The following is a 26765-nucleotide window of genomic DNA, read 5'->3' as shown; positions in this document are numbered from 1 at the left end:
GTCGATGTTTTGAGTCATTTGGGATCCCTGCAACGGGTTGGGAACGGACATATTTGGGTCTGAGAAAAGGCACTTTCAGCAGTAAAAAAAGGGCACTGTTGAAAATTACCCCCCCCCCCCCCCCGGATCCGCCTCTGTATGCATAAGATCAAATAATATTTGTTAACGCAATTATTGTTCGAGATCAGTGACGTTTTATTCATTTTATTACGAAAAAAAAAGTCGTGCCATGTGTTAATTAATTCTATTGACAGGCTTCACGCTCAGTAGTTCTTTATAATAAAACCTACCTGCATTTATAAAAAAAACACCTGTATTCAATCCTGTCTCACGCAAGACTAGACAGGTACGCTGCATACAACTATGGATGCATTTAAACAATAGTTAGATTTTTTTAAATTTAGTGATATTTATTCAAGGTGTTTTTTTATTTAAACAATTTCAATTTAAATACTGTACATTATAGATCTAGTAGAAATCTAACAATAAACGTACATTAAACATTACAAGGCCAAATCGAAACGATAGACACCTAACTTCCCAAAATACAGATCCTATTTCGTTTCGTTTTTTATAGTTTTGTAGTGTAGGCCATCGAAACGAAATATAGATCTGTGTTTTAATTAGATTGGTAACTTTCTAAAAGGAAATGAAATGAAATGGGGTTTAACGTCCTACTGTTTTGCTCCGAACTGGGCTAATGAAGACGGACATACGCCATACAGTGTGCTATGAGGGAAATTTTGCCCGGACAGCGGCACTACGGCCTACTCTTATATCGAATTCCAACTGTCAAGGGATCTTTTACGTGCACGCCAATGAGAACACGGGACCTCGGTTTTTCGTCCCATCCGAACGACTAGACAGCTGTCCTTGTCAGCCCCTCCGTCCTGCATCACTGACAAGGGAGAACCACGCCGGAAAATCGGGATGAACTTTCTCGGCCAATGCAGGGATCGAACACCCGACCTCCAGGCTAGCGAGCCAGCGCCCTACCCACTTAGCCACCGTGATCCCCCTTTCTAAAAGGGCGAGCGTATGGAAATAGCGGTGAATATGAAAGAAAGGTATTCACATGAGTGTTTAATCTAATTTGAAACTCGTCATTACAAAATCGATAAAAAAAAAATAAAAAAAATGTAATGAACTGCCGCGGGTTATCTTTGGGCATCCGCATTCAATGGCGTAATTAGAGTTTGTGCCACCGTTGGCGATATATGGAACCCCCAACCACCACCCCTTAAGAAACACAACTCTATATACATCCCTTTACGAGAGGGAGAGAGCAGTGCTGTCGTTGAAAATTAGAAATGTGTCGGGCGTTCCCATTCTGCACACAGATTAGTGAGTAGGCTCAGTGAGTAGGAGGTCCCGTGTTCGATCCCTGCGTTGTCCAGGAGAGTTCATCGGCGGAATTATCTGGTGTGATGCAGGTCACAGGGACTGGCAAGGGACAACGTATAGCCGTTCGGATGGGACAAAAACCCGAGGTCCCGTGTACAGATTGGCGTACACGTAAAAGATCCCTTGACAGTTTGAATTCCATATAAGAGTAGGCCGTAGTGCCGCTGTCCGGGCAAAATTCCCCTCATAGCACACTGTATGGCGAATGCCTATCTTCATTAGCCCTGTTGGAGCAGAACAGTAGGACGTCAAACCCCATTTAATTTCTAAAATCATCGGTTTAGGACTTAAATTTCGGTCGACTAGCTAAGTGTCTGTTCTCAATGGGAGCTGATTGTAGTCAGACTGTAGCACTACATATAACAGACTTGAAAAGAAACACACAGTGGTCCGTTAATCATACCATAATCTGATAAATAAACTATACCAATATATGATGATGACTCTTATACATCTTCCCTACTGTCGGACGTTATATAACCAGGAGTTTACTGACAGTAAGTCACACTTAGAATAGAGCTCATCCCGATTTATGCCTATTTCATGTTTTATTAGAACACAGACAATTCGTGACTAACATAAATATATACAGAGTTGAAAAGTCAATATAATGTACTATCAAAAACCAGCTGGGGTCAGTAAGTTCTATGCACCTAAATGATTGATCAATTTGATGAAAAACATAGACCACTTTGTCACAAGTCAACCTATAAATATTTACAGGGTGTGGAAATATGTTCCCGATTGGCGTTGAATAGAATTTAAAGGATATGTTCGGTGGAAGACTCTAGGACTTCCACAATCATGACAGAGGAGCCCCCCCCCCCTCCCCTCCCCTCCCCTCCCCTCCGCCTCCATTTCCCTCGGACGTTCCGGTGTTCCTGGTTGATGCCCGGGAGTTGGGAATATGTTCATTATCAAACGTGTTTTCGGTGTGTTTTAATTTAAAGATCATCAAATGATCCATGACTGATGCACCAGACTGAGGAATATGTTCACTATATTACGTGGGTTTTTTTTTTTAATTTAAATGTTTATGCCCAAGACCGGGGAAAATTTTCGTTATAACACCCGATGTTTATTTTTCTAAAAGTGATCCACGGTTGATTAACTATTATTATTTTTAAAGGTTACCAAAAGATCCCCGATTGATGCCTGAGATTGGTAATGGTCATATAGCTACAGTAATTCAGGGAGATGCCATGTTTATGAATGGTTTATATAATGGTTATAATTGTACAAGTCATCGAGCACGTATAGCGTCAACATGTGGTGTTATTACTGAATGTCTCACTAACTGTACTAGTAGATTATATAAACTAGATCTAGCTAGAGGTAACTGTACTAGTAGAATATATAAACTAGATCTAGCTAGAGGTAACTGTTCTAGTATAATATATGAACTAGATCTAGCTAGAGGTAACTGTTCTAGTATAATATATGAACTAGATCTAGCTAGAGGTAACTGTTCTAGTATAATATATGAACTAGATCTAGCTAGAGGTAACTAACTGTACTAGTAGAATATATAAACTAGATCTAGCTAGAGGTAACTGTACTCGTAGATTATATAAACTAGCTCTAGCTAGAGGTAACTGTTCTAATAGATTATATAAACTAGATCTAGCTAGAAATATATTAAAGGTACAACAACTACCTGATTACCTGTTTCGTGATTAAAAACACCTTTACAATATGAAATATCGTTGACAATAACGTAAAAAAACGTTTCTGAATATGTCCTGTGTGTAGAATTAAACGAAATTGTTTAGCAAATATGTTTTTAAAAAATAGAAGCACGCCCTGGGCCATAAACCCTGAAAGACTAAAAGTGGTTAAAGTTTCTTTTTAATTATTGCAATGGGTACCTTAATTTCTAAGCTGTTTCCTTTTTTCATTCCTGGTCTTCTGAGACCTCTTTCCCTTATTGTTTTGGGGGGCTCTTCAACTTATTGTTATTTTGCGTTTTGATACCTCTACCCCCTCTTGTTGTTTTTGTGTTTTGATACCTCTACCCCCTCTTGTTGTTTTTGTGTTTTGATACTTCTACCCCCTCTTGTTGTTTTTGTGTTTTAATAAGTCTACTCCCTCTTGTTGTTTTTGTATTTTGATACGCCTACCACCTCTAGTTGTTTTTGTGTTTTGATACCTCTACTCTTGTTGTTTTTGAGTTTTGATACCTCTAACTTCTCTTGTTGTTTTTGAGTTTTGATACCTCTAACTACTCTTGTTGTTTTTGTGTTTTGATACCTCTACCTCCTCTTGCTGTTTTTGTGTTTTGATACCTCTACTCTTGTTGTTTTTTAGTTTTGATACCTCTAACTACTCTTGTTGTTTTTGTGTTTTGATATCTCTACCCCCTCTTGTTGTTTTTGTTTTTGATACTTCTACCCCCTCTTGTTGTTTTTGTGTTTTAATAAGTCTACTCCCTCTTGTTGTTTTTGTGTTTTGATACCTCTACTCTTGTTGTTTTTGAGTTTTGATACCTCTAACTACTCTTGTTGTTTTTGAGTTTTGATACCTCTAACTACTCTTGTTGTTTTTGTGTTTTGATATCTCTACCCCCTCTTGCTGTTTTTGTGTTTTGATACCTCTACCCCCTCTTGTTGTTTTTGTGTTTTTATACCTTTACCCCCTCTAGTTGTTTTTGTGTTTTGATACTTCTACTCCCTCTTGTTGTTTTTGAGTATTGATACCTCTAACTACTCTTGTTGTTTTTGAGTTTTGATACCTCTAACTACACTTGTTGTTTTTGAGTTTTGATACCTCTAACTACTCTTGTTGTTTTTGTATTTTGATATCCCCACCCACTCTTGTTGTTTTTGTGTTTTGATACATTTACCCCTCTTGTTGTTTTTGCATTTTGATAATATACCACCTCTTGCTGTTTTTGTGTTTTAATAAGTCTACCCTCTACCACCTCTGGATGTTTTTGTATTTAAATGTTGTTTACCTGTTATTATTTAGGTATATTTATAGAAAGATATGAAGGTGATGGGTTTTATATGGAAATCAGAACGTACGCACATCGTGTTTTAAACCGATTGTTTGTTGTTGAAATAGAGATGAGTCGTCAAGGTAACGAGAATGTTACTATGGGTATCAAGGTGAACAGTGGTAAACCCAGCACTGATATCAAATATAACACACAACTAAAATACCTTAATAACGGCAAGTAAGTGTAGCCCTGTGAAATATATTACAGGGAGAGAGAGAGAGAGAGAGAGAGAGAGAGAGTGAGACTAACATATGGTTTCGTTTTATTTCAATAATTTGCTTGCGCGTAACGGTCTTTAATAGTAGGAGGAAACCCGAGGACCCGGAGAAAACTCACGAGGTTGGACAGGTGACACGTACAACCGGGGAATGAAGCTCACGCCAGCTGACACAATGACAGACCTTATGATAGAAATGAAATGGGGTTTAACGTTCCACTGTTCTGCTCCTATACTGGCTAATGAAGACGGGCATATGCCATACAGTGGGCTATGAGGGAAATTTTGGCCTACTCTTGAATTCCATCTGCCAAGAGATCTTTTTCGTGCACGCCATAGTATACACGGGACCTCGTTTTTTTTATCCCATCCGAACCACTAGACAGCTGTCCATGTCAGGCCCTCCTACCTGCACCCCTGACAAGGGGAAACCACGTTGGAAAATCGCGATGATCATTCTCGGTCAATGCAGGAATCGAACCAGTGTCTTACCCACTTAGCCACCGTGGCTCCGTTATATCACAGGAACGGAACGTAGAGTTGAGAGTGGGTCTCTCCCCTTGCACGAGTACATTTTCAGCAAATTCCCGTTACATTATCTAGTTTTTAACTATTATAGTGAGAACTGCCAGCTCTTTATCTAATCTTACATAATGTATCTTTAATAAACAAAAAAAACAAAATCTATAATTTCAGAATTTTAGTTGGTAGAACAACTGAACCGGAATATCCGTCTATTATTGGGGATCTACCTGTGGGTATTATATATGATGAAACACCTGATATTATAATTTCAGAATTTTAGTTGGTAGAACAACTGATCCGGAATATCCGTCTGTTGTTGGTGATATACCTGTGGGTATTATATATGATGAAATACCTGAGACTATAACGATACCTAATGGTATATCGGCCATGACAGTTTACTTCTTTACTGGTATTAGTCTACACAGTAGTGAATCTATCACTTATTATAATAAAGGTAGGCTATAAGGAAAAGGTGGGGTTTAACGTCCATTCGACACAAACTAGGTCATTTTGGGACTAACATATGATTCAATTTTATTCCAATAATTCGTTTGCGCATAGGGGTCTTTAGCATTGGGGGGGGGGGGGTAACCAGAGGACCCCGAGAAAACCCACGAGGTTGGACAGGCGACCCTACTCCTTGTTACGCCATTTGACACATTGACAGTCCTTATGATCTATAGCGGAGAGCCGAAAAAACCCATGCCGTTGGACAGGCGACCCTACTCCTTGTTAGGCCACTTAACTCAGTGACAGACCTTATGATTTATAGCGCATACGTTAAGCCATTCGGTCAACCAACCCTCCTAGGTTGGATATATAATACAGTTGACGAGTTGACGTCATGACCAACATCAGATAAATGTACAAAAATTCCATTATTAGTGACACGTTTTATTAAACATACAATATGCAAGAGCTACATGTAAATCTGTCTATTGCAGGTCTTTCTTTAGGCCTGAAATGTTATATAAATTATCAATTAGACATTATGTAAGAGGTAAATCTGCCTATTGCAGGTCTTTCTTTAGGCCTGAAATGTTATATAAATTATCAATTAGACATTATGTAAGAGGTAAATCTGCCTATTGCAGGTCTTTCTTTAGGCCTGAAATGTTATATAAATTATCAATTAGACATTATGTAAGAGGTAAATCTGCCTATTGCAGGTCTTTCTTTAGGCCTGAAATGTTATATAAATTATCAATTAGACATTATGTAAGAGGTAAATCTGCCTATTGCAGGTCTTTCTTTAGGCCTGAAATGTTATATAAATTATCAATTAGACATTATGTAAGAGGTAAATCTGCCTATTGCAGGTCTTTCTTTAGGCCTGAAATGTTATATAAATTATCAATTAGACATTATGTAAGAGGTAAATCTGTCTATTGCAGGTCTTTCTTTAGCCTAAAATGTTATGTAAATTATTAATTAGATATTTATTAAAGATGCATTTTATGGAAGGTAACGAGCTGACAGTTCTCACTATAATAGTTAAAGACTAGATAATGTAAAGGGAATTTGCTAAAAATTTCAGTTTTTAGAGATTGGATTTTCGGCCTAGCCTCTATCCTCATTACTAAAATCGGTACGATAGAAAACATAGTCTCGATTATCCATTTCATGATTAAATCATGAATGAAAGTTAAGCATTAAATCGGTCCCTAATCCAATAAATATCGAAGGATAGCGTTGACATGATCTGGATAAGTTAATTAATGTCTAATTAATCATTTAGATCACATTTCAGGCATATAAAAAAAGACCGGCGATTGGCTGATTTAGCTCTTGCATAATGTATGTTTAACATGAAAAGACCATAATCAACTCTCGATGCAATCTTATCTGTCCGATTTTCATTGGATTTGAATCCGATCTGCTGTTCAACGTCCGTTGATGATTAAGCGCAAAAATGGATAACCGAGACTTTGTTATTATCGTGACAGCGGTAACAATGACAATCGAGGCAAGGCCTAAAATTCAAACGCTAATATCTCGGTTCAGAGTGGAACAATTTGATTAAATTTTCAGCATATCCCCTTTACATTATCTAGTTTTTAACTATTATAGTGAGAACTGCCAGTTCTTTAAAATACTCGACGGATGACGTCTGACGTTTGGTGGTGACATATTTAATCCCGACCTGCTAATAGGATGAACTAGGAACCGACCATTAAGGTCTAGGGCGTTATCGCGACCATTTTGGAATTAGCCGGACGTCACCACAACAGAGATAAATGGGGTTTAACGTCCATTCGACACAAACTAGGTCATTTCGGGACTAACACATGGTTCAATTTTATTTCAAAGTAATTCGATTGCGCGTAGGGATCTTTAGCATTAGGAGGAGCCCCTCCCCCCCCCCGCCTCCACAACCCCCCCCCCCCCCACCCCCGTCGCCACAGATAACTTGGTTACTGGTACAAGAAATATTTGAATAATATTTGATTCAGGTATGGATTTGATGGTCAACCGAACTCTTCTTTCAACTCATGTGGATGCTTGGTTGGACGTCTGGAATAAAGGTCGCATTGACGTGGAAGGCAATGATGAACTGGCTAGAACCAACTATGCCACGTTGTATTACTTACTCAGTTCTCTCCCTTTACAAAGTGATCAACATAACTGGCCATTTTGGGGACTGGCACCGTGTGGTTTAGCTCATGGTGGCACAGGGGTACGTATTTTGGGGACTGGTTTAGCTCATGATATTTTAAGCTGAAAGCGGTAATTTCATATTTTCTAAGAAAGTCAAAACATAATTATTTCTATGTCTTTTGCTCAATAGGTTATCAACTCACTATTATACGACCATGGGCATTATTTCCCACCCTTCAAAATCATTGACACAGGAAATAATAACACAATTACCTCCATGCATTAGCTACCTTCAAACGTTGGAATTTGAAGTTGAAAATGATATTTTTGCCAATTTCTCAGCCGGCAATAGTGACTTATAGGATTAATAGGATTACTCTTTAACAAGGTAGAACGGTTTATGGATACCATCTATTTTAAGGCTTTATTTTAAAAAATTTTAAAAATATAACTTAAAAATATGAATTTGCAGGTTTAAAAAGTACGATAATCGTGCCTTCATATCAAAAAAGAGGTCAGTCAAAATATGCACAATTGTCCAAGGAACAAGCAGGTCAAGTTTCATGCCGATCGTTTTTGATGTTTCTCACGGTACCTTAAATCTCATCCCATTCCCTTCTTACAAGGGAGCCGCGATGGTTCAGTGAGTAAAACGCTGCCTATCTAGCCTGGAGGTCCCTTGTTTAATCCTGGTTTAGCCGGGAAAGTTCATCGGGATTTTCCGGCGTGGTTTTCCCTTGTCAGTGCTGCAGGACAAAGGGGCCTGACATGTGACAGCGTCTAGTCGTTCGGGTGGGACGAAAAACCGTGGTCCCGTGTACACGTTGGCCTTTCGGGCAAACTTTTCCTTGCAGCACACTGCATGGAGCATACCCGCTTTATTAATTCATTTGCCCGGTAGGCCTAGAGCAGAACAGTAGGTCATTAAAACATATCAGTTACTCCCCTTCTTACTACATGCTTATTTATTTTAGGATTATCGTGGCCGCAAATTCTGGGACCAAGAAACCTGGATGTTCCCATCGATTCTTCTACTTCATGTTGATATTAGTAAACTGATCATAGATTCTAGAGTGAGGAAGCTGGTTTCAGCGCAGGCTAATGCTGGTTTCCGTGGTTACAAAGGAGCCATGTATCCATGGGAAACGGCGTTCACAGGTAAGATGATTTAGATTAGCCAGAAAACCATCAAGATTCAAATTCAATAGAATTGAGAATTAAAGGAGCTAAACCCCAAATTCAATAGAATTGAGAATTAAAGGAGCTAAACCCCTAATTCAATATTTTCCATAATATTTGAAATTAAAAACAGGAATTAGAATTCATTATTGGTTCATTTCAATCAATATTGATTTAGTTATCTTGCCGTTAAAATATAGTATCCTAATATCCAATATTTAAGACATAATGAGCATTTTAAGATCATTACACGAGTCGTGTGTATATACTCTTCAAAAAAAGTAGGGGATATTCAGAAACAATATAAAACAGCGGAAATGCGCTGCTGTTTTTATTAGAGGTAACCAGTATATGTTAATAACAGGCCAATTTCCTACACATGAACATAAACAGTTCATATGGGCGGCTTATCTGACGGCCCCATTTCACTCGCAAAGAGATACGCCGTCAAAAGTGAAAACTGACGTTTTTGATTTTTGTCTTAATAATGAGTAATTGCTCCACCAATCCTCAGACATTCAGCAATTCGTCGTGGCATGCTCCTAATCAACCGTCCAATCATGATTTGGGGCAATCTGACCCACTCCTCTTGCAGTGCCACGGCCAATTCTTGTGGTGATGTCGGTTGACGTTGACGTCGACGAACACGTCTCCCGATCAAATTAAACGTAGCACACTAAAGCAGCGATAAGCTAAACAGTAAATCTTATGCAAGAACCGATAGGAAAGCAAACATGGATAGATAAACCAGCACACGGCAGTTTTCATCAACCCTTCCTTGAAGTGTCAAATTTCACATTGAACCCCTTCCACGTGTTTAGCGCTATTGCGTGTCGCATGTGCAACTCAGTGGTTCTGTTGGGGCGATAAGTTCTTCATCTGTGAACATACTCTCAAAGCATGTCAAGTGTCCATGACTATTTATCATATCACAACCTGCATAGGTATTTACATTTCAATATCCCCTACTTTTTTTGAAGAGTATATATGGTTTCGGGCGCCATTTGTAATGAAACCGAAGTCCCGTTGCACAGAATGAAAACGTTAAACCACATTTTCATTTCAGGTCTAGAAGTTGACTGCCCTGGTTCTATGGGATTCTCGGAACTCCATCTTTCCTCTGACATATCGTTTGCCATACGACAGTTTTTCTACCTGACCAATGATACGGATTTTATTTTACATGAAAAGGCTGGTGAGGCGATGCTAGAAATAGCTAAATTCTGGGAGTCGTACGTCTACCTCAATCCGACAACCAACATGTACGGATTTAACAGTAAGTTTTTTTATTCATGCTGTATTCATCAGTGGCGCACAGAAAGGGTGGCAGAGGGGGTGATGGTCAGGCATCCATTTCATGGGGGCATCCAATAAATTGAAATTAAGATATTTGAAATTTGAAATCGTCGATATTAACTTTGTTGTACAAGCCGCCATACTCTTAATTTGAATAAAGACTTCCTGACTTACAGTTATATCAATACCGGGCCCTGTACTTGAGTCTTAGGGTCAGATCACCAATTTCAATAATTTTGCGTTTCGTTTTGTTTTAGATGTAACTGGACCTGATGAATATAACGTTGGGGTGAACAATTCAGTTTATACAAATATTCTAGCAGCAATGAGTTTACAATCAGCTCAGATGGCTGGTAAAATGATGGGACAGGAGACACCTAAAATCTGGCAGGATATCCAAGACAGGCTATATATACCTTATGATCAGGATACAGCGTATCATCCCGAATTTGATGGCTATAAAATCGGTAAAAACATTTATCACAGCATACAGTCCTAGAGTACGGTAATAGTAATTATCATAGCGTACGGAAGAACAAAGAAGAAATATATTACTCGGCCTTGTGTCCTCAAGGTTTCGCCCAACACTGACGAATAACGATTGGAAATGAATGAAATGAAATGGGGTTTAACGTCCTACTGTTCTGCTCCTAAACTGGGCTAATGAAGACGGGCATACGCCATACAGTGTGCTCTGATGGAAAATTTTGCCCGGACAACGGCACTACGGCCTACTCTTATATCGAATTCCAACAGTCAATGGATCTTTTACGTGCACGTCAATTTTGTACACGGGACCTCGGTTTTTAGTCCCATCCGAACGACTAGAGAGCTGTTCTTGTCAGGCCCTTTTTGGATAACGGAAATTATACAGCTTGATAAGTAGTCCCCGACAGTGGCGGACTGAGTCTGAAAATATTGGTTGCCAGGAGACAAAGGGGGCTCACCCACCAATACAATTATATCATTTAATTCTTAAAATGAATAGATTAAATTTACAAAAAAATATGTAAGTGGACAATAGTAATTATCATAACCCGTAATAGAATTGAAGATATAATAGAACTATTAAAATATTTTCAGGCTAATAATTTTTAACTAATATTTATATATTTTTTGATAATTTATATTTTAAATATATTGTCTAATTTCTAAGGGGACCCACTTCCTCAGGGGCCCACTGACAACCTGGTCCCCGACGTTTCATTTACTATAGGTGTGTTGTCTACTGACATGCCGTCGCTGACAAACCATTAGCGTCGTCGCCGACAAACGCCGTCGCCGACAAACCATTAGCGTCGTCGCCGACAAACCTGCATGCCTTCAATTGTTAGTATTTAGACAGGTGTAAGGATATTTTCAAGCAAGTTTTAATGTTTTCACTTTTCGAATTACTTTACGAATGTCCAAAATATTTGTGATTAATGGGGCATTATGGGAGATAAGATAAAGAGTTGACAGTTCTCGCTATAATAGTTAACAAATAGATAACGTAAATAGAATATGCTGAAAATAAATTTCAGTCAAATTGATCCACTCTGAACCGAGATATTAGATTTTGAATTTTAGGCTAGCCTCGATCATCATTACTAAAGTTGGTACGATAACAAAACAAAGTCTCGATTATTCAGTTTTACGTTTAATTATTTTTCAAAAAATGTATTCCAGTCCGCTAGCGATGGCATCGAGAGTTGATTATGGGCTGATAAGTTAATTAATGTCTAATTAATAATTTATATAACATTTCAGGCCTAAAGAAAGAACTACAATAGGCAGATTAAGCTCTTGAATAATGCATGTTTAATATGAAGAATGTTTTGTCATTTATATTCCAGGAAGTTCTATTAAACAAGCTGACGTCATACTGATTGGGTTTCCCTTCATGTATAAGTATGAATCAGATGAGACCAGAAGAAATGATCTCAATATTTATGAAAAGGTAAAAAAAAAATCAGAAGTTCTAACAAATGTAACTGTTCATATCTGTCGGTTTATTTTTACTGATGGGTTTAACGACCTACTTTTCTGGCGGTGGTGGGGGCGAATGGTTAGCGCGTGTGCGTTGTATCATAACATCTGTCAACTGGCGGGGTTTCGATTCCCCGGTTGTACGTGACAAGGGGGTGCGTCGCCTGTCCATACCTCGTGGGTTTTCTCCGGGTCTTCCGATTTCCTTGCACTACTAAAGACCCCTACGGACAAACGAATTATTGAAATGAAATTAAACCATATGTTATTCCCAAAATGACCTATTGTGTGTCGAGTGGACGTTAAACCCCATTTTTCTCTATCTCTTTAAGTAACGTGCATTCCATATTATTCATTGTGTCATGAGTTACATAAGTATATAGACGCATTGGTCGAGAAAGTTCATACAGATTTTCCGGCGTGGTTCCCCCTTGTGAGTGATGCAGGACGAATGACCTGACAAGGACAGCTGTCTAGTCGTTCAGATGGGACAAAAAACCGAGTACACATATGTAGCGTGCACTTAAAAGATCCTTTGACAGTTGGAATTCGATGTAAGAGTAGGCCGTAGTGCCGCTGTCCGGGCAAAATTTCCCTCATAGTACACTGTATGGCGTATGCCCGTCTTCATTAGCCTATAAGGAGCTTGCGTTACTTATGACCAGGTGTTGGAAATGGGACAGTATGTGAACTAAAGGGGGGTTTTCCTTTTTTATCTTATAGGTTGTAGGAAATGGTCCGGCTATGACGTGGGGAATGTATGCCGTTAATTGGCTGGAACTTGGCGGGAATAAAAACCATGCTGACGAACTCTTTCTGCGGGGAACTAAAAATGTCCAAAAACCATTCTACGTGAGTAGCTGTTGAGGGCAATATGATTAAATTAAAATTTTATACTTTCGATGGACTCTATTACACGAAGATATGACCGGTTGTAGTGCAAGATCCCGTCAGAGGTCATACGAGCGGCTTTTGACCCTATGACGTTCGTGGCGTGCGATGCACGGAACAGTGGGTACTCTACTAGAAACATCAACGCTGATTGGTTAATCAAATTTCTGACGTCATACGGTCAAAACCCGGTCGTATGACCCCTGCCGCGACCTTCCACTACAACTAGTCAGATCTTCATGTAGTGTAGGCCATCGAAAGTATAAAAAAACGAAACGAAATATAGATCTGTATTATAATCAGATTGGGTTCACTTCACCCTATTTCCAGTGGAATTAGTAATAATTCGATATGTTTTATGAATGCAGAATGTACACAGAGAAACATGTCGCTGTAAATTAAGAACAGTTTCCAATCTATCGAATTAAGATAAGTTCCCTTTGTGTCTTTGTATCATAAGGTCTGTCATTGAGTCAACTGGCGTGGTCTCGAATCCCCGGTTGTACGTGACAAAGAGTAGGGTCGCTTGTCCAACCTCGTGGGTTTTCTCCGGCTCTCTCTCCCTTTGTGTCTTCCGGGTACGATAACTTGGTTCTTTCTTTTTCAGACTTGGACTGAGAATGCCGATGGAAGCGGTGCTGTTAACTTCCACACGGGAATGGGTGGATATCTTCAGTCTGTTATTTATGGTTATGGAGGCTTCAGAATTAACGAAAATAACCTGACTTTTAATCCCCAGATGTTGCCAGACACTTCACGATGGAATATAACTGGTCTGGATTATCGTGGAAATTCTTTAGATTTTTCCTTCCAAGTGAATGAAATGTTCGTGACGCTTACAAATCGTGTATCAACAATGGTTAAAATTTATCTGTTTAAAGATAAAACAACTAAAAGTTTATCATCGACGACACAAACTTTTTTGGTACAAAAAGCTGAAATTACTGTAGAATAAACACAATTAAAAAAATTGGTACTTTTTTTTAAAATCAAATGGAAGTGATAAAGCGTTTAACACCCAGGTATCAGACCACTGTGCTATTTAGCGTTGACTTCAATGTTAAATTCCGGCTATTTCTTGGCCTTAATTTATGTTTACCATTCCGTTGTTTGTAATCCATTTTATACACAGAGAGTCAAATGTTATTCGCTTCTCTGTGATCTGGTTTGGGGGAGTCTACATTCTCTGTAATCTGGGAACGCTTCCGCGTTGGTTCTCAAGCTCTGCCCTGGCGCGGTTTCCGATCCCTGCTTGTACGTGACAAGGAGTAGGGTCGCCTGTCCAACCTCGTGGGTTTTCTCCAGGTCCCCTGTTTTACTCCCATTGCTAAAGACCCCTACGCGCATGTGAATTATTGAAATAAAATTAAACCATATGTTAGTCCCTAAATGAGCTAATTTGTGTCGAGTGGACGTTAAACTCTCTCTCTCTCTATCTATGATATTGGGCAATTCAAGATGACCCTGGGTAGCGATTCCTGATTACATGGCTATTAAAGGCATGGGGTGCGTTCTTCCTTTGATTGTATTAAGGGTGAAATTTTTTTACTGTTTGAATCTTATACATAATATACAGAATGCACGATGCGGACAGAACTATTGTTTAAAACATATGTGCTTGAATTATCTTTGTCGTCTTCCAAACTATGTGGTAACCGATTTTAACCACTCGACTCAGACTAGGTCATTTCGGGACTAACATATGGTTCAATTCTATTTCAATAATTCACTTGCGCGTAGGGGTCTTTGGAAGTGAAATGAATCGTGAGCACCGTGTGACAGTATTGGTACTTTAATCAGGTTCTTGGATGACAACACTGGTATATACATCTAATAATAGTTTTATTCTGCTTCTTACAATATTAGGTACAAACATCGTGATGTAAACGACCGTAGAACTAACTATATGGAAGGAGTCATGACTTAATTAGCTTGGCTTAGCATGAGTGTGCTAACTCCAAAAGCTGTCGTCTCGTACCGTCTCGTGCCAAGGCGCCCGCCTAGCATGGCCTCCTGGACCCGCCTTGAGATTCGTTTCTGTTCCGAGTTTATAAACGTATTCGAGACAAAGGAGCTCATTAGACACCTGTCTAATGTATCAAGCATCATATGAAGGTTTAACATTCAATATAGTTTATCAGACAAAGAAAGTTAGATAAGACATGCCAACAACAAGTTATAGTTACGCAATGACATAAGGAATACTACCAAGATCTCCAGCCGGGTATTGATAGCGACAGGTTTATGTTACAATCACTAATACGTATTTTAATATGGCAGGACGCCTCTATGACATAAGTCATTATGTTATATACCTCTCTTTGTTTGAATAAAGTTATGAATTATATGAAATAACTTTTAAAGACTATTACAAAATTAGATACCTATGGAGTCGATAATTACTACTCTTATAAAGATATAAACAACAATAATAATAATGAAAAAATATATAAAAACAAACAACACTCGTAAAATGTCGTATACAAAAATGTCTATAAACAAAAAGAAAAGGTAAATGAAACACACACGAATTTAAAAGTTATATATACATGTAAAATGTCATAATATCCAAAAATGAAAAGGTCAATGAAAAACACACGAACTTGAAAGTTATATACACACAATCGGTCACACACGCGAGTCAATGAAAAAAAAACACAAACGAGATCCTGGTCACGGCACCAATTTATATGTGACAGTATTGGTACTTTAATCAGGTTCTTGGATGACAACACTGGTATATACATCTAATAATAGTTTTATTCTGCTTCTTACAATATTAGGTACAAACATCGTGATGTAAACGACCGTAGAACTAACTATATGGAAGGAGTCATGACTTAATTAGCTTGGCTTAGCATGAGTGTGCTAACTCCAAAAGCTGTCGTCTCGTACCGTCTCGTGCCAAGGCGCCCGCCTAGCATGGCCTCCTGGACCCGCCTTGAGATTCGTTTCTGTTCCGAGTTTATAAACGTATTCGAGACAAAGGAGCTCATTAGACACCTGTCTAATGTATCAAGCATCATATGAAGGTTTAACATTCAATATAGTTTATCAGACAAAGAAAGTTAGATAAGACATGCCAACAACAAGTTATAGTTACGCAATGACATAAGGAATACTACCAAGATCTCCAGCCGGGTATTGATAGCGACAGGTTTATGTTACAATCACTAATACGTATTTTAATATGGCAGGACGCCTCTATGACATAAGTCATTATGTTATAACCGGGAGGGACCGCTATTATACTCCTTGTCACGTACAGGTTGGGATGAAGACTACATACCGGGACTCAATGACAGATATACATGTAATGACCTAAAGCGCACGTCTTGGACGACTAGACTACAAATAGCGTTCAACCAAGGCCAACTGCAGATTTGGTCAAAGGTCACGGGATGTAAACAGGGCTAGCGCTAACACTAACACTAACGCTAACACTAACCCTAGACATAACCATATACCACAAGCTCGTCAATAATCACGTACCCTAACCCTATTTACATCTCGCAACCCGACCATCAAAATGTGAAACGGGCCAGAGTTAAGACTAGCAAATGTCTGGAGCAGCAATTAAAACCAATTATTTATTTCTAATGATTGTCTGTACCGATTTTGAATTGCACCACTTCGAAATAGATGTTTTATTTTAAAATCGCATATATGTGCAATGCTCCGAATAGAAAACATAATTGACACTATATGGCTCATTTTGGACAAAATGTTTCTTCGTCACTTCGTGCATTGAAAACTATGTTACCAAACGAGACATAAATTTAAATCTAAACATTGATGTAAATTGGAGAAAAATCGGTAACAGTGGCTTAGTGGATAAGACGCTGGCTCGCTATCTTGGAGGTCGCGTGTTCGATCCCTGCATTGGCCGAGAAAGTTCATCGGGATATTCTGACGCGGTTTTCCCTTGTCAGTGATGCCGGTCGGAGGAGGGTCTGGCAAGGTACAGCTGTCTAGTCGTTCGGATAGGACGCAAACCGGGGTCTCGTGAACACATTGGTGTGCACATAAAATACACCTTGGCAGTTGGAATTTGACATAAGAGTAGGCCATAGTGCCGCTGCCCGGGCAAAATTTCCTTCATAGAACACTGTATAGCGTATACCCGTCTTCATTAGCCCAGCCGGGGCAGAGCAGTGGGACGTTAAAGCCCATTCCATTTCATTTCTTTGAGAATATTCCATCACGGTATGCTTTTTATTTATTTATTTATTTTTTTCCCATCCAATCCTATAATTTTTTTTTAAAAAGTAATTAATTTTGGTTGGCCTGAAGATTAGATTTGGGTAATGACTGCTGTATAATTTGATGAGTATTGAAAACTATCTAAACATCGTGAATATAATTTTGAAGTTATATGATTAATTCGTTGAACAATTAGTTCAATCAGCCAAAGAGGTGTGCATCATTGTGACCAGGGACCTGTTTCGCGAAATTTTATCTAAGATAAAATCCAAATTTTAGTAATTTGATTGGATAATATTAGATTGATTTTAGTGCTTAGCCAATCAAAATCGAAGTATCTACTAAAATTTGGATTTTATCTTTAGTTAAGATTTCGAGAAACAGGACCTAGTATTAATTTGTAGTGTATATCGACTGGATAATCAAGTAAGGAATTAATCAAGGCAGATAACTCTGGATTAAACATGGCCACAAAACTAACTTGATTTTTATTTTCAGCTTGTAAGTTATTTAAAACCATATCAACTAGATTCATTCATTTACAAATATTTGAGTTTAGTGAATTACGTCGACACTAAGATGTAACTAGTCAAATTAGATCCCCTTTTATATGTCTGTCACCAAAATCTAACGCCGATTCGCCTTGCCCTTGCATCGGACTTTTCGCAAGACACAATCACGGTACCCACAATCACAACATTCAACATTTACATTGTCTAAATCAAAGAAGAAGCGAAGAATTATCGGCTATTGCACTTTCTCGCCTCTTCAAGTCTCTACGTCCACGGGAACTGGTAGAGGTGCGAAAGTGCAATAGCACCAAATTCTCTTAGTAAATAATATATAACAGGCATTGTCTGAGTAGAGCGAAGCTGATGTGATTGTTGTTGTTAATCAATTAAGTTTCTCAAGTGATACAGTTACAAATAATGTTAAATAATTCAATTTCGTTTTCCAAAGTGATTTTAATTTAGGTCTAAAATGTGGTCTGAATTTTTTTTTTTAATGAACAGTCTGTAGGCAACAGTTTTCATTTCACTATGGTGTTACCGGAAAAGAGCTTTGCTCAATGCTTTAGAGCGTAGCTTTATACTAATACTAGAAGAATGCCCGGCTTCGCTCAGGGGTCATAACCCCAAAAACGGAAGTGGTAGACTAACGCCACCTGGCCTATGTTACTCCCCGGTCCGAGCTAACCCTATAACCCAAATTTCAGACTCGGGGCAGACCTAGTGTAGCCGCCAACCCCGAACAGACAGACAAACAGACAGACAAATGACAGTCACAAATATTAGTATAGATAAGCTCTTTTAGCGGATTTTGAACAATCAAATATGAGAATATATAAAGCCACTTGTATTGACATGTAAGGCAAGCACAATTAGAATTTCTCTGTGCATTTTCTCTTATCACATATTTTCGTAGGTCTCAGCTACATACAGCTGAAACACCCAATTACATTTATTTCCATATTTTTTTTGTTTCAGTCATTAGAAAACCGCTTTTGTGCCAGAAAAAGGCCTACAGCATATCAAAAGATTGAAAAATGAATTTTATAAAGTCTTTATCAACTTATGCAACAGGCACAAGGTTGTTCAGGTACGGTGAATAATAAATAAATACATCAGAAAAGTTTGATTATAGAATTTTTAAACTATATTTTTCTTGCACAGCTAGAACTCTCTTTATTTACTGCATTTGAAATACTTGTAATGTTTTTTGGTGGACAGATTGAGATAACAAAATTGATTGCACAGCGATTTTTAAGTTTTGCTTCCCCCATTGTCAGTGGTGCAGGACAGAGGGCATGGCAAATAATGACTAGTTGTTTGGATGGGACAAAATTAATCACAATGTGACAACCTTGACATATCGGGCAATTTTCCCTCGTCACTGATGCGGGTGTAGGGCTTGGTAAGTAACGCCTAGTTGTTTGGGTGGAGCGAAAATAATCACAATGCAAACACGTTATGGATAGCTCAGACAACTGTGGGTATGTTTTGTTGCCAGGTAGTTCATCTTTCAGGGAAAATATCATAAGGTATTTCTATTATTTTTTATTTGGTAGGGGAGCCACATGTTGGCCGAGAAAGATCATCGTTATTTTTTTTTGGCGTGGTTTCCCCTTGTCAGTGGTGCAGGACAAAGGGCCTGACAAGGACAGCTGTCTAGTCGTTCGGGTTGTACAAAAAGCCAAGGACTAATGTACGCATTGGCGTGCCGTAAAAGATTCCTTGGCAGTTGGAATTCAATATAAGAGTAGGTCGTAGCGCCGCTGTCAGGGCAAAATTTCCCTCATAGCACACTGTATGGCGTATGCCCATCCATCTTCATTAGCCCAGTTGGAGCAGAACAGTAGGACGTTGAACCCCATTTCATTTCATTTATTTGGTAGATTATGTGTGTTCCTAAGACCTTTAATCAATTTAATTCATTTCATTTCAGTACAACACCGTGTCTGCACGAGATCAGAAAGTTGGCCAGGATGAGAGTAGTAGATAACAGTGCTCTAGGTAAAGCTGCTCGGCTTTCAGGAAAACCAGCGCGTGTTATTCACGTTTACAATAAAACTAGTGTCGGGACTGTCGGAGATAAAGTTTTAGTTGCTATTAAAGGACAAAAGAAACGCGCTTATATCGTGGGCGTGAAACAAAACCAGAAACCAAACATGCCCAAATTTGATACAAATAACATAGTTTTAATAGAAGACAACGGTTCTCCGACAGGAACAAGAATAACAGTACCGATTCCGTCAGCTTTACGAAAGAGAGGAGAATTTTCTAAACTATTATCTTTAGCGACTCGGTTTGTGTGATAGAAATTTATTTTAGAGACTGTGTGGGTGATGTAGTTGAATATGTGAGAAATAAATATTTGATATGACTTGGTTTTATCGTTTGGTTAATTAAGTGTAATGGTCGAGTTTATATAACAAATACAGCCAACTACAAAGTTTAATGGTTGAGTGCCAGACATTAAGTAATATATTGATATTGTACGAGTGCGATAGCATGAGGGCAATATCTGTATATTACGCAATGTCTTGCACAAGACCATTAAATAACTTAAAATACAGACAGTATCCAGCACTTGCATTTCAATGAAATACATCACGCCGGTCCAATATTACCACTAGTATAAATAATGTATGCTTGGCACATTGCACGTACGATTATTTGAAATAATGCTACGCCAACATCAAAGGATGATGTCACATCTGTATTTTAATTCTGGTTAATCGGACACAGTAAACCAACAGGACTTATTTGCAAATGTTAAAATTAGCTCTTATAAAAAAAAAACCTCCCCATATTTAAATATGGAGAATTGTATCATGATAATGAGAGTGCGTTAGATATAAATATTAAGGCCACCTGCGGATTTTGTCAAGGTCACAAAAAGTACACAGGGCTAACCCTAACCCACAATCACATCCCCTAACCCTGTTTACATCTCGTGACCTTGACGAAATCTGCAGGTATCCTTGATATTTAAATCTAACCAATGAGAGTGATTTCTTTCATTCATTAGGCAGGACAGCATTCCAAGTAGTATACAGGGGGGTTGGATGGACGAGTAGTCTAAACGTGCCGTGAACATTGAGTCAACTGGCATGGTTTTGAGAGCAAGCTTGTATATGCCGATTTTTTGCCCGCCCAACAGCCTCAGTTTTCTTTCTCTGGGTCCTCCGGAGAGAGAAATGGGGTTTAATGTCTACTCGATGCAAAACCAAGTCATAGGGGCCTTTAGCAATTGGGGGGGGGGGGGGGAACCAGAGGACCAACAACTACTGCTCCCCTCCCTAAATGATAATGAAACCTACATTTTGGTTGTTATAAAATGTTTATCAATCAATGAATATGGGTGATATATTTACAAATATTAACACAAATGGCAATTCTAAAATACATATAAGAAACAACACAAAGAAAAAAGCTGAGAAGGAAATAAAAAAAGAGAAGAACTAGGATAACGACTTAGAATGACCTCCCTTGTCTATTGTAATATGGGGGATGCTCGATTCACAGCCCAGAACGTTCCGAATTGACAGAATTGCAATCGAGTGACGCGGAATTCAGTCCTGTACTCCTGTCACTCCCAACGACGGAGGTGGTGTGAGTAGAATTGTGACGGCTGCATGGTTGGATGAGATATTTATATATCCAGTCGACGCATGCGTTGTAGTCTGAAGTCCCCATTTTCACTCGATTGTCACTATTTTTGGGATTGAGAGAATTCAATTCCGGAACGTTCAATCGAGTAGGCCCTATGATTATAACAAAAGAACAACATCACCTATTTTTCTAGGTCATGATTTGAACAAAATGAGGATTCACAATGGTGGTGGTTCGGTGACTTTTGTGCTGTCTCACTAACCAGGACTTTCCATTTAAACATTATGTTTTTGCAATTCTGACTTTCCATTCAGGAATTATGTTTTTCAATTCTGACTTTCCATTTAGAAATTATGTTTTTGTAATTCTGACTTTTGTTTACATGAAAATATTCAATGTATTTATTGAGAAAAGAAAATGCAAAAGAATTACTGAATGGTGCATCAACATATTTGTTCAATCATGACCATAAAAACTAACAACAAAACAAATTATAAAAAATCTGCCAACAAATCTTAAAAATATTAAATAAGTAAAAATCTAGCACTATGAGGATTTTTGTAGAACTGAATATTTGATGATTCTAGAAAAACATATTTAAAAATTGAACAAATTGTTATAATATTTTTTTGGCAATATTTAGTAAATAAATTATTGGCATTTTGTTAAAGAAACAATTTTTCTACTCAATTCTACATCAAACGGTTGTTAGATCAGTCAATTTCTGTAAGGCTAAACCCTAGGGGATTCCCGGTGAAATTCATATTGAATCCCTAAGCATATTTCACTGCAAATTTTTAATTTACTCTACAATTCTGGAACCTAACTCTTGTCAACATACAATAAGTTGCTTTCATTTTTTACTGTACAAACAAAGACGCATATTTTTATTAGAAATATTACTGACATGAATTTGAAGTCTGTATGGAAATTAAATATGAAAAATAGAGAGGTTCACCTATTTTTATTTTTGGTACTAATCATAAATATTATTCAGAACACGATAATGCTACATAGCATAAAAATATTTATAGTTGATGTCTATTAAAGGGAATGGAACCTTATTAACAACGACCTCTAGTGATCTTATTCTGGCCTCTATTTACTCTGGTTAAAAATATCCATATACTATAATACAGGTGACAATTCTATGGAATACAATAACTGCTTATTACTGAGCATTGCTTGATAATGACTAGAGAAGCCTAGATGAAACGTCGCCCAGTAATAAGCAGTAATTGTATTCCATAGAATTGTCACCTGTATATTCCAAATTATATATATACTAAATGCCATAGAAACAATTTAAAAATGTCCAAGGAGCAAAATATTTATTTTAACAGCATCCCTGATATCTGCCTATGACATGAGTGCAGTCAGTGCCTGAGTGTATACAAGTTTTATAAATCTGACAGTATGATGTATACATGGTCAGTTGATATTTAAATCGGACAGTATGATGGTCAGTTGATGTTTAAATTGCTATAAAATCTTGTATAAGTTTTAGTATTTGTTTCATACAGCCTCTTCCACTACATTCTTCCAGTTTACCTTGTAAACCTTCCACCCTGAAACAAACCAATATATTGCTTAAACATACATTATGTAAGAGCTAAATTAACCTATTGTAGGTCTTTGTTTAGTCCTGAAATGTTATATATACTATTTATTAGACATCAATTAATGTACCATGACTATAATCAACTCTCGGTGTCATCACTAGCCTGCGATATTTTCCTGGATGGGAATCCGATCTGCTGCTCAACGCTCATTGATGATTAAATAAAACCAGGATACGCCCACATTTTGGAAGAGATGGACAGAGAATTACAATTCAACAAAAGGCATCCTAATCTAAACCATCAGTTGTCAACCCTCTGTACAACCCTGGTTAGCGAGATACAAACCCCGGTAATAAAATCACAAACCCGGTAACCACGCCAATTGGGAACCATGGAAACCCTGGTAATAGTATAAATAAAAAGTCTGCCATGTGAGTCCAATCAGTCTGATACAAACAAAACTAGTCACTGACAACCAGGCTAACCAGGTCTTCATAGCCACTCTTATTGTTGTGGTTTCCCCTTGTCAGTGATGCAGGATGGAGGGCCTGACAAGGACAGCTGTCTAGTCATTCAGATGGCACGATAAACCAAGGTCCTGTGTACACATTTGCGAGCACATAAAAGATCCCTTGACTGTTGGAATTCGATATAAGAGTTTATCGTAGTGCTGCTGTCCGGGCAAAATTTCCCTCGTCTTTATTAGCCCAGTTCAGAGAGAGAGAGAGAGAAATGGGGTTTAACGTCCACTCGACACAAACTAGGTCATTTCGGGACTAAGATATGGTTCAATTTTATTTCCATAATTTTGCTTGCGCGTAGGGGTCTTTAGCAGTGGGAGGAAACCGGAGGACCCGGTGAAAACCCACGAAGTTGGACAGGCGACCCTACTCCTTGTCACGTACAACCGGGGATTCGAAACCACGTCAGTTGACTCAATGACAGACTTTATGATACAGCGCGCACGTGCTAACCATTCGGCCATCCAACACCCCAGTCCAGTTCAGAGCAGAACAGTAGAACATTGAACCCCATTTCATTTCATTTTATAGTCACAGTCGATCTTGTCACACACAGACCTTATAATCATTTAACTTTAGCCTCTAGAGCGTACACAAGATTTTTAATAGTCATCAAGGACCATAACTCTGGCACTTCAGATGGACAAACAGGGGCCCATGACAACTAAAATGTGGTTGTATAACAAAACTTACTTGATGTCACCAATCATTGGTTTCAGATCGATCTTGGGTTTCAGAATATTCACAGGGTCAAAGGTCACATAAACTTTAATTTTCTTCACAGTTTGTATATTCAGTACATTAAACTCGACTCTAGAAATAAAAAATATAAATCTTCAGATAGCTAAACTCAACTCTAGCAATAAAATACATAAATATCTAGATCAGATAGTTAAACTCAACTCTAGAAATATAAATATTCAGATAAACTCGACCCTAGAAATAAAATATATAAATATTCAGATTGTTAAACTCTACTCTAGAAATATAAATATTCAGATAAACTCGACCCTAGAAATAAAATATATAAATATCTAGATCATTCCCCAAAAACTCCAAATATATAAACATCCAGTACCCTAAAATATAGATATTATACAATCTGATTAAAGTACAGATCTATATTTCGTTTCGTTTGGTTTTTTATACTTTCGATGGCCTACACTACATGAAGATCTGACCAGTTGTAGTGGGGCTTCGTGTCAGAGGTCATACGAGGGTCTTTTGACCCTATGCTGTCAGACATTTGATTAACCAATCCACCATTGATGTTTCTAGTGGGTTACCCACAGTTCCGTGCAAGTCATGACAAAAACTTGCCTAACTGACCGTTTCATTGGCTAATACCTCACATCATGGAGAAAGCTGGTTATATAACAACTATTCCAGATCTTAGTGTAGTAAAAGACAAGTAAAACAAAATTTTGAACTATAAAAAACGAAACGAAATAGAATCTGTGTTTTAATCAGATTGGATATTATATAGATTAGAAAACCAGTGGGGGAATAGCAACACAGTATTAATGGATATAACGAGAAAAGTGGAGGGGACGGGGAGCGGCAACACTCCCTTAAAAAGAGTAGTAGAGGCTAAACAGGCCGGTAGATGTATGTAGCTGCTGGATCAAATGATTGTACCGGCGGAGAGAGAAGCTGGTCAAGCCAGTAGATATGTGGCACTGCTGGATAAAACGATGATGCCGACAGAGAGAGGGAACATTAATATTCAGACGTAACGGCAAGTTAACGACATGTTAATGTTAACAGGGTTTCCAGCAACAGACTTTCTTTTAAAGATAACAATCCATTAACTCCATGTTAAAAGTTCTTCTTTCTAATTCCCTAATTCCAACTGCCAATGGATCTTTTACATGCATACATTGCTGGCCCTAGGCTTTTCGTCTCACCCGAAGAACTATGACTATCCATTGTGTTTATCTTACCTATACTGTTGTATATCTACCATATATAGGTCATCAACTCGACAAACATCATTTATTACATTCTCTACTGTACACATAACATCTGATACCACATCTAATAACTATAATATAATACACATAACATCTGATACCACATCTAATATCTATAATATAATTATATATTAACATTTCGGGAGAAAACCCACAAGGTTGGTTAGGTGACCTTACTACTGGTCATGTATGGGTCTTAAAGATACATTATGGAATATTAGATAAAGAGCTGGTAGTTCTCACTATAATAGTTAAAAACTAGATAATGTAAAGAAATAATGTTGAAATTTCAGTCAAATTGCTTAACTTTGAACGAGATATTAGCCTCATGACAGCCATCTTGGTAATTTAAATTTTCTCAAGATTGCCAGGTTGGCATCATCCAGATTCTTAATCTACACATATTGAAGATATATAATCCATCAAAAACATCAGGTGGACTATATTTCCATGTTTGTCGACCTGCTGCCGGACTAATTGCATAAGTCAAAACTTACCTGTGGTAATCGTGTTTGTCCTAGGTATTGAGATAATAACGGTTGTAAATTCAAGTGGTCCACAGCTAACATATGACCCAAATGAAACCATGGAGACGACGAATCTGAAGAAACAAAGATAGGTTGTCAGGCAATGTAACATAGACACAGCAGCTAAATTGACCAAACAGTTCAACCAAGTTGATGCTGGTTTATTCTGTTGCAGGTAATAGGAGTAGTTAGCAGAGAGAGGGTGTTTGGGTAAAGAGAGTTAGGAGTTTAACTCGAGTCAACACAAATTAGGCAATTTCGGGACTAAAATATAGTTCCATTTCATTTGAATAATTTGTTTGTATTCAAGGGGTCTTTAGCATCAGGAGGAAACTAGAGGTAATAGGAGCCGTACACGTTTCTTGTAAACTCCAATAACTATATCGTCTTTTAACACTTTTATTCTGCCATTCACTTCCCTAACTCACTCTCTCCACTCCCGCCATATTCCACACATCTAACAAGGACAGCTGTCTAGTCGTTCGGATGGGACAAAAAACAAAGGTCCTGTGTATACATTGGCATGCATGTAGAAGATCCTTAGACAATTGGTATTTGATATCAGAGTAGGTCGTTGTTCCGCCGTTCAGGCAAAATTTCCCTCATAGCACATGCCCATCTTTATCAGCCCAGTCGGACATTAAACCCCATTTCATTTCTAAACAAACAACCCATGAAGTAATTATCATAAATAATTAAAACTTGATTGGAATACTGTTCCTCATAGTGATATGTATCGGTAATCAGATGATAATCTGTTTGGATTATCGCAAATGAGAGAGAGA

At 38.1% G+C, this 26765-nt stretch overlaps 1 protein-coding gene and 1 long non-coding RNA gene across 2 annotated transcripts; one reads left to right on the top strand and one right to left on the bottom strand.

The window, feature by feature from the left end:
* The first annotated feature begins 5424 nt into the window (after positions 1-5424).
* Positions 5425-14034, top strand: LOC126821643 (protein-glucosylgalactosylhydroxylysine glucosidase). The gene is made up of 8 exons (XM_050550105.2): positions 5425-5601; positions 7601-7824; positions 8720-8903; positions 9991-10200; positions 10478-10687; positions 12056-12159; positions 12912-13040; positions 13687-14034. The coding sequence occupies exons 1-8, from the start codon at positions 5535-5537 to the stop codon at positions 14032-14034; spliced, it is 1476 nt and encodes a 491-aa protein (XP_050406062.2). The 5' UTR covers positions 5425-5534.
* An 8656-nt stretch (positions 14035-22690) lies between these two features.
* LOC130013043 (uncharacterized) lies at positions 22691-26045 on the bottom strand. Its single transcript, XR_008788327.1, has 4 exons — positions 25951-26045; positions 25424-25524; positions 24174-24293; positions 22691-22965 (listed from the first exon to the last, which is right to left on the bottom strand). It is a non-coding gene; the product is annotated as an uncharacterized LOC130013043 (long non-coding RNA).
* Between the last annotated feature and the right edge of the window lie 720 nt (positions 26046-26765).

This window comes from Patella vulgata, chromosome 5 (genome assembly GCF_932274485.2).
Source record: "Patella vulgata chromosome 5, xgPatVulg1.2, whole genome shotgun sequence".
NCBI classification, from domain to species: domain Eukaryota; kingdom Metazoa; phylum Mollusca; class Gastropoda; family Patellidae; genus Patella; species Patella vulgata.
Note: the sequence above shows the minus strand (reverse complement) of the source record. Positions and strands in the feature narration are given on the sequence as shown.

Coding starts and splice junctions, on each gene's coding strand:
- LOC126821643 (XM_050550105.2), top strand. CDS start 5,535: ATGACAGTTTACTTCTTTACTGGTATTAGTCTACACAGTAGTGAATCT. Junction 5,602..7,600: donor TATCACTTATTATAATAAAG/GTAGGCTATAAG, acceptor TATTTGATTCAG/GTATGGATTTGATGGTCAAC. Junction 8,904..9,990: donor ATGGGAAACGGCGTTCACAG/GTAAGATGATTT, acceptor TTTTCATTTCAG/GTCTAGAAGTTGACTGCCCT.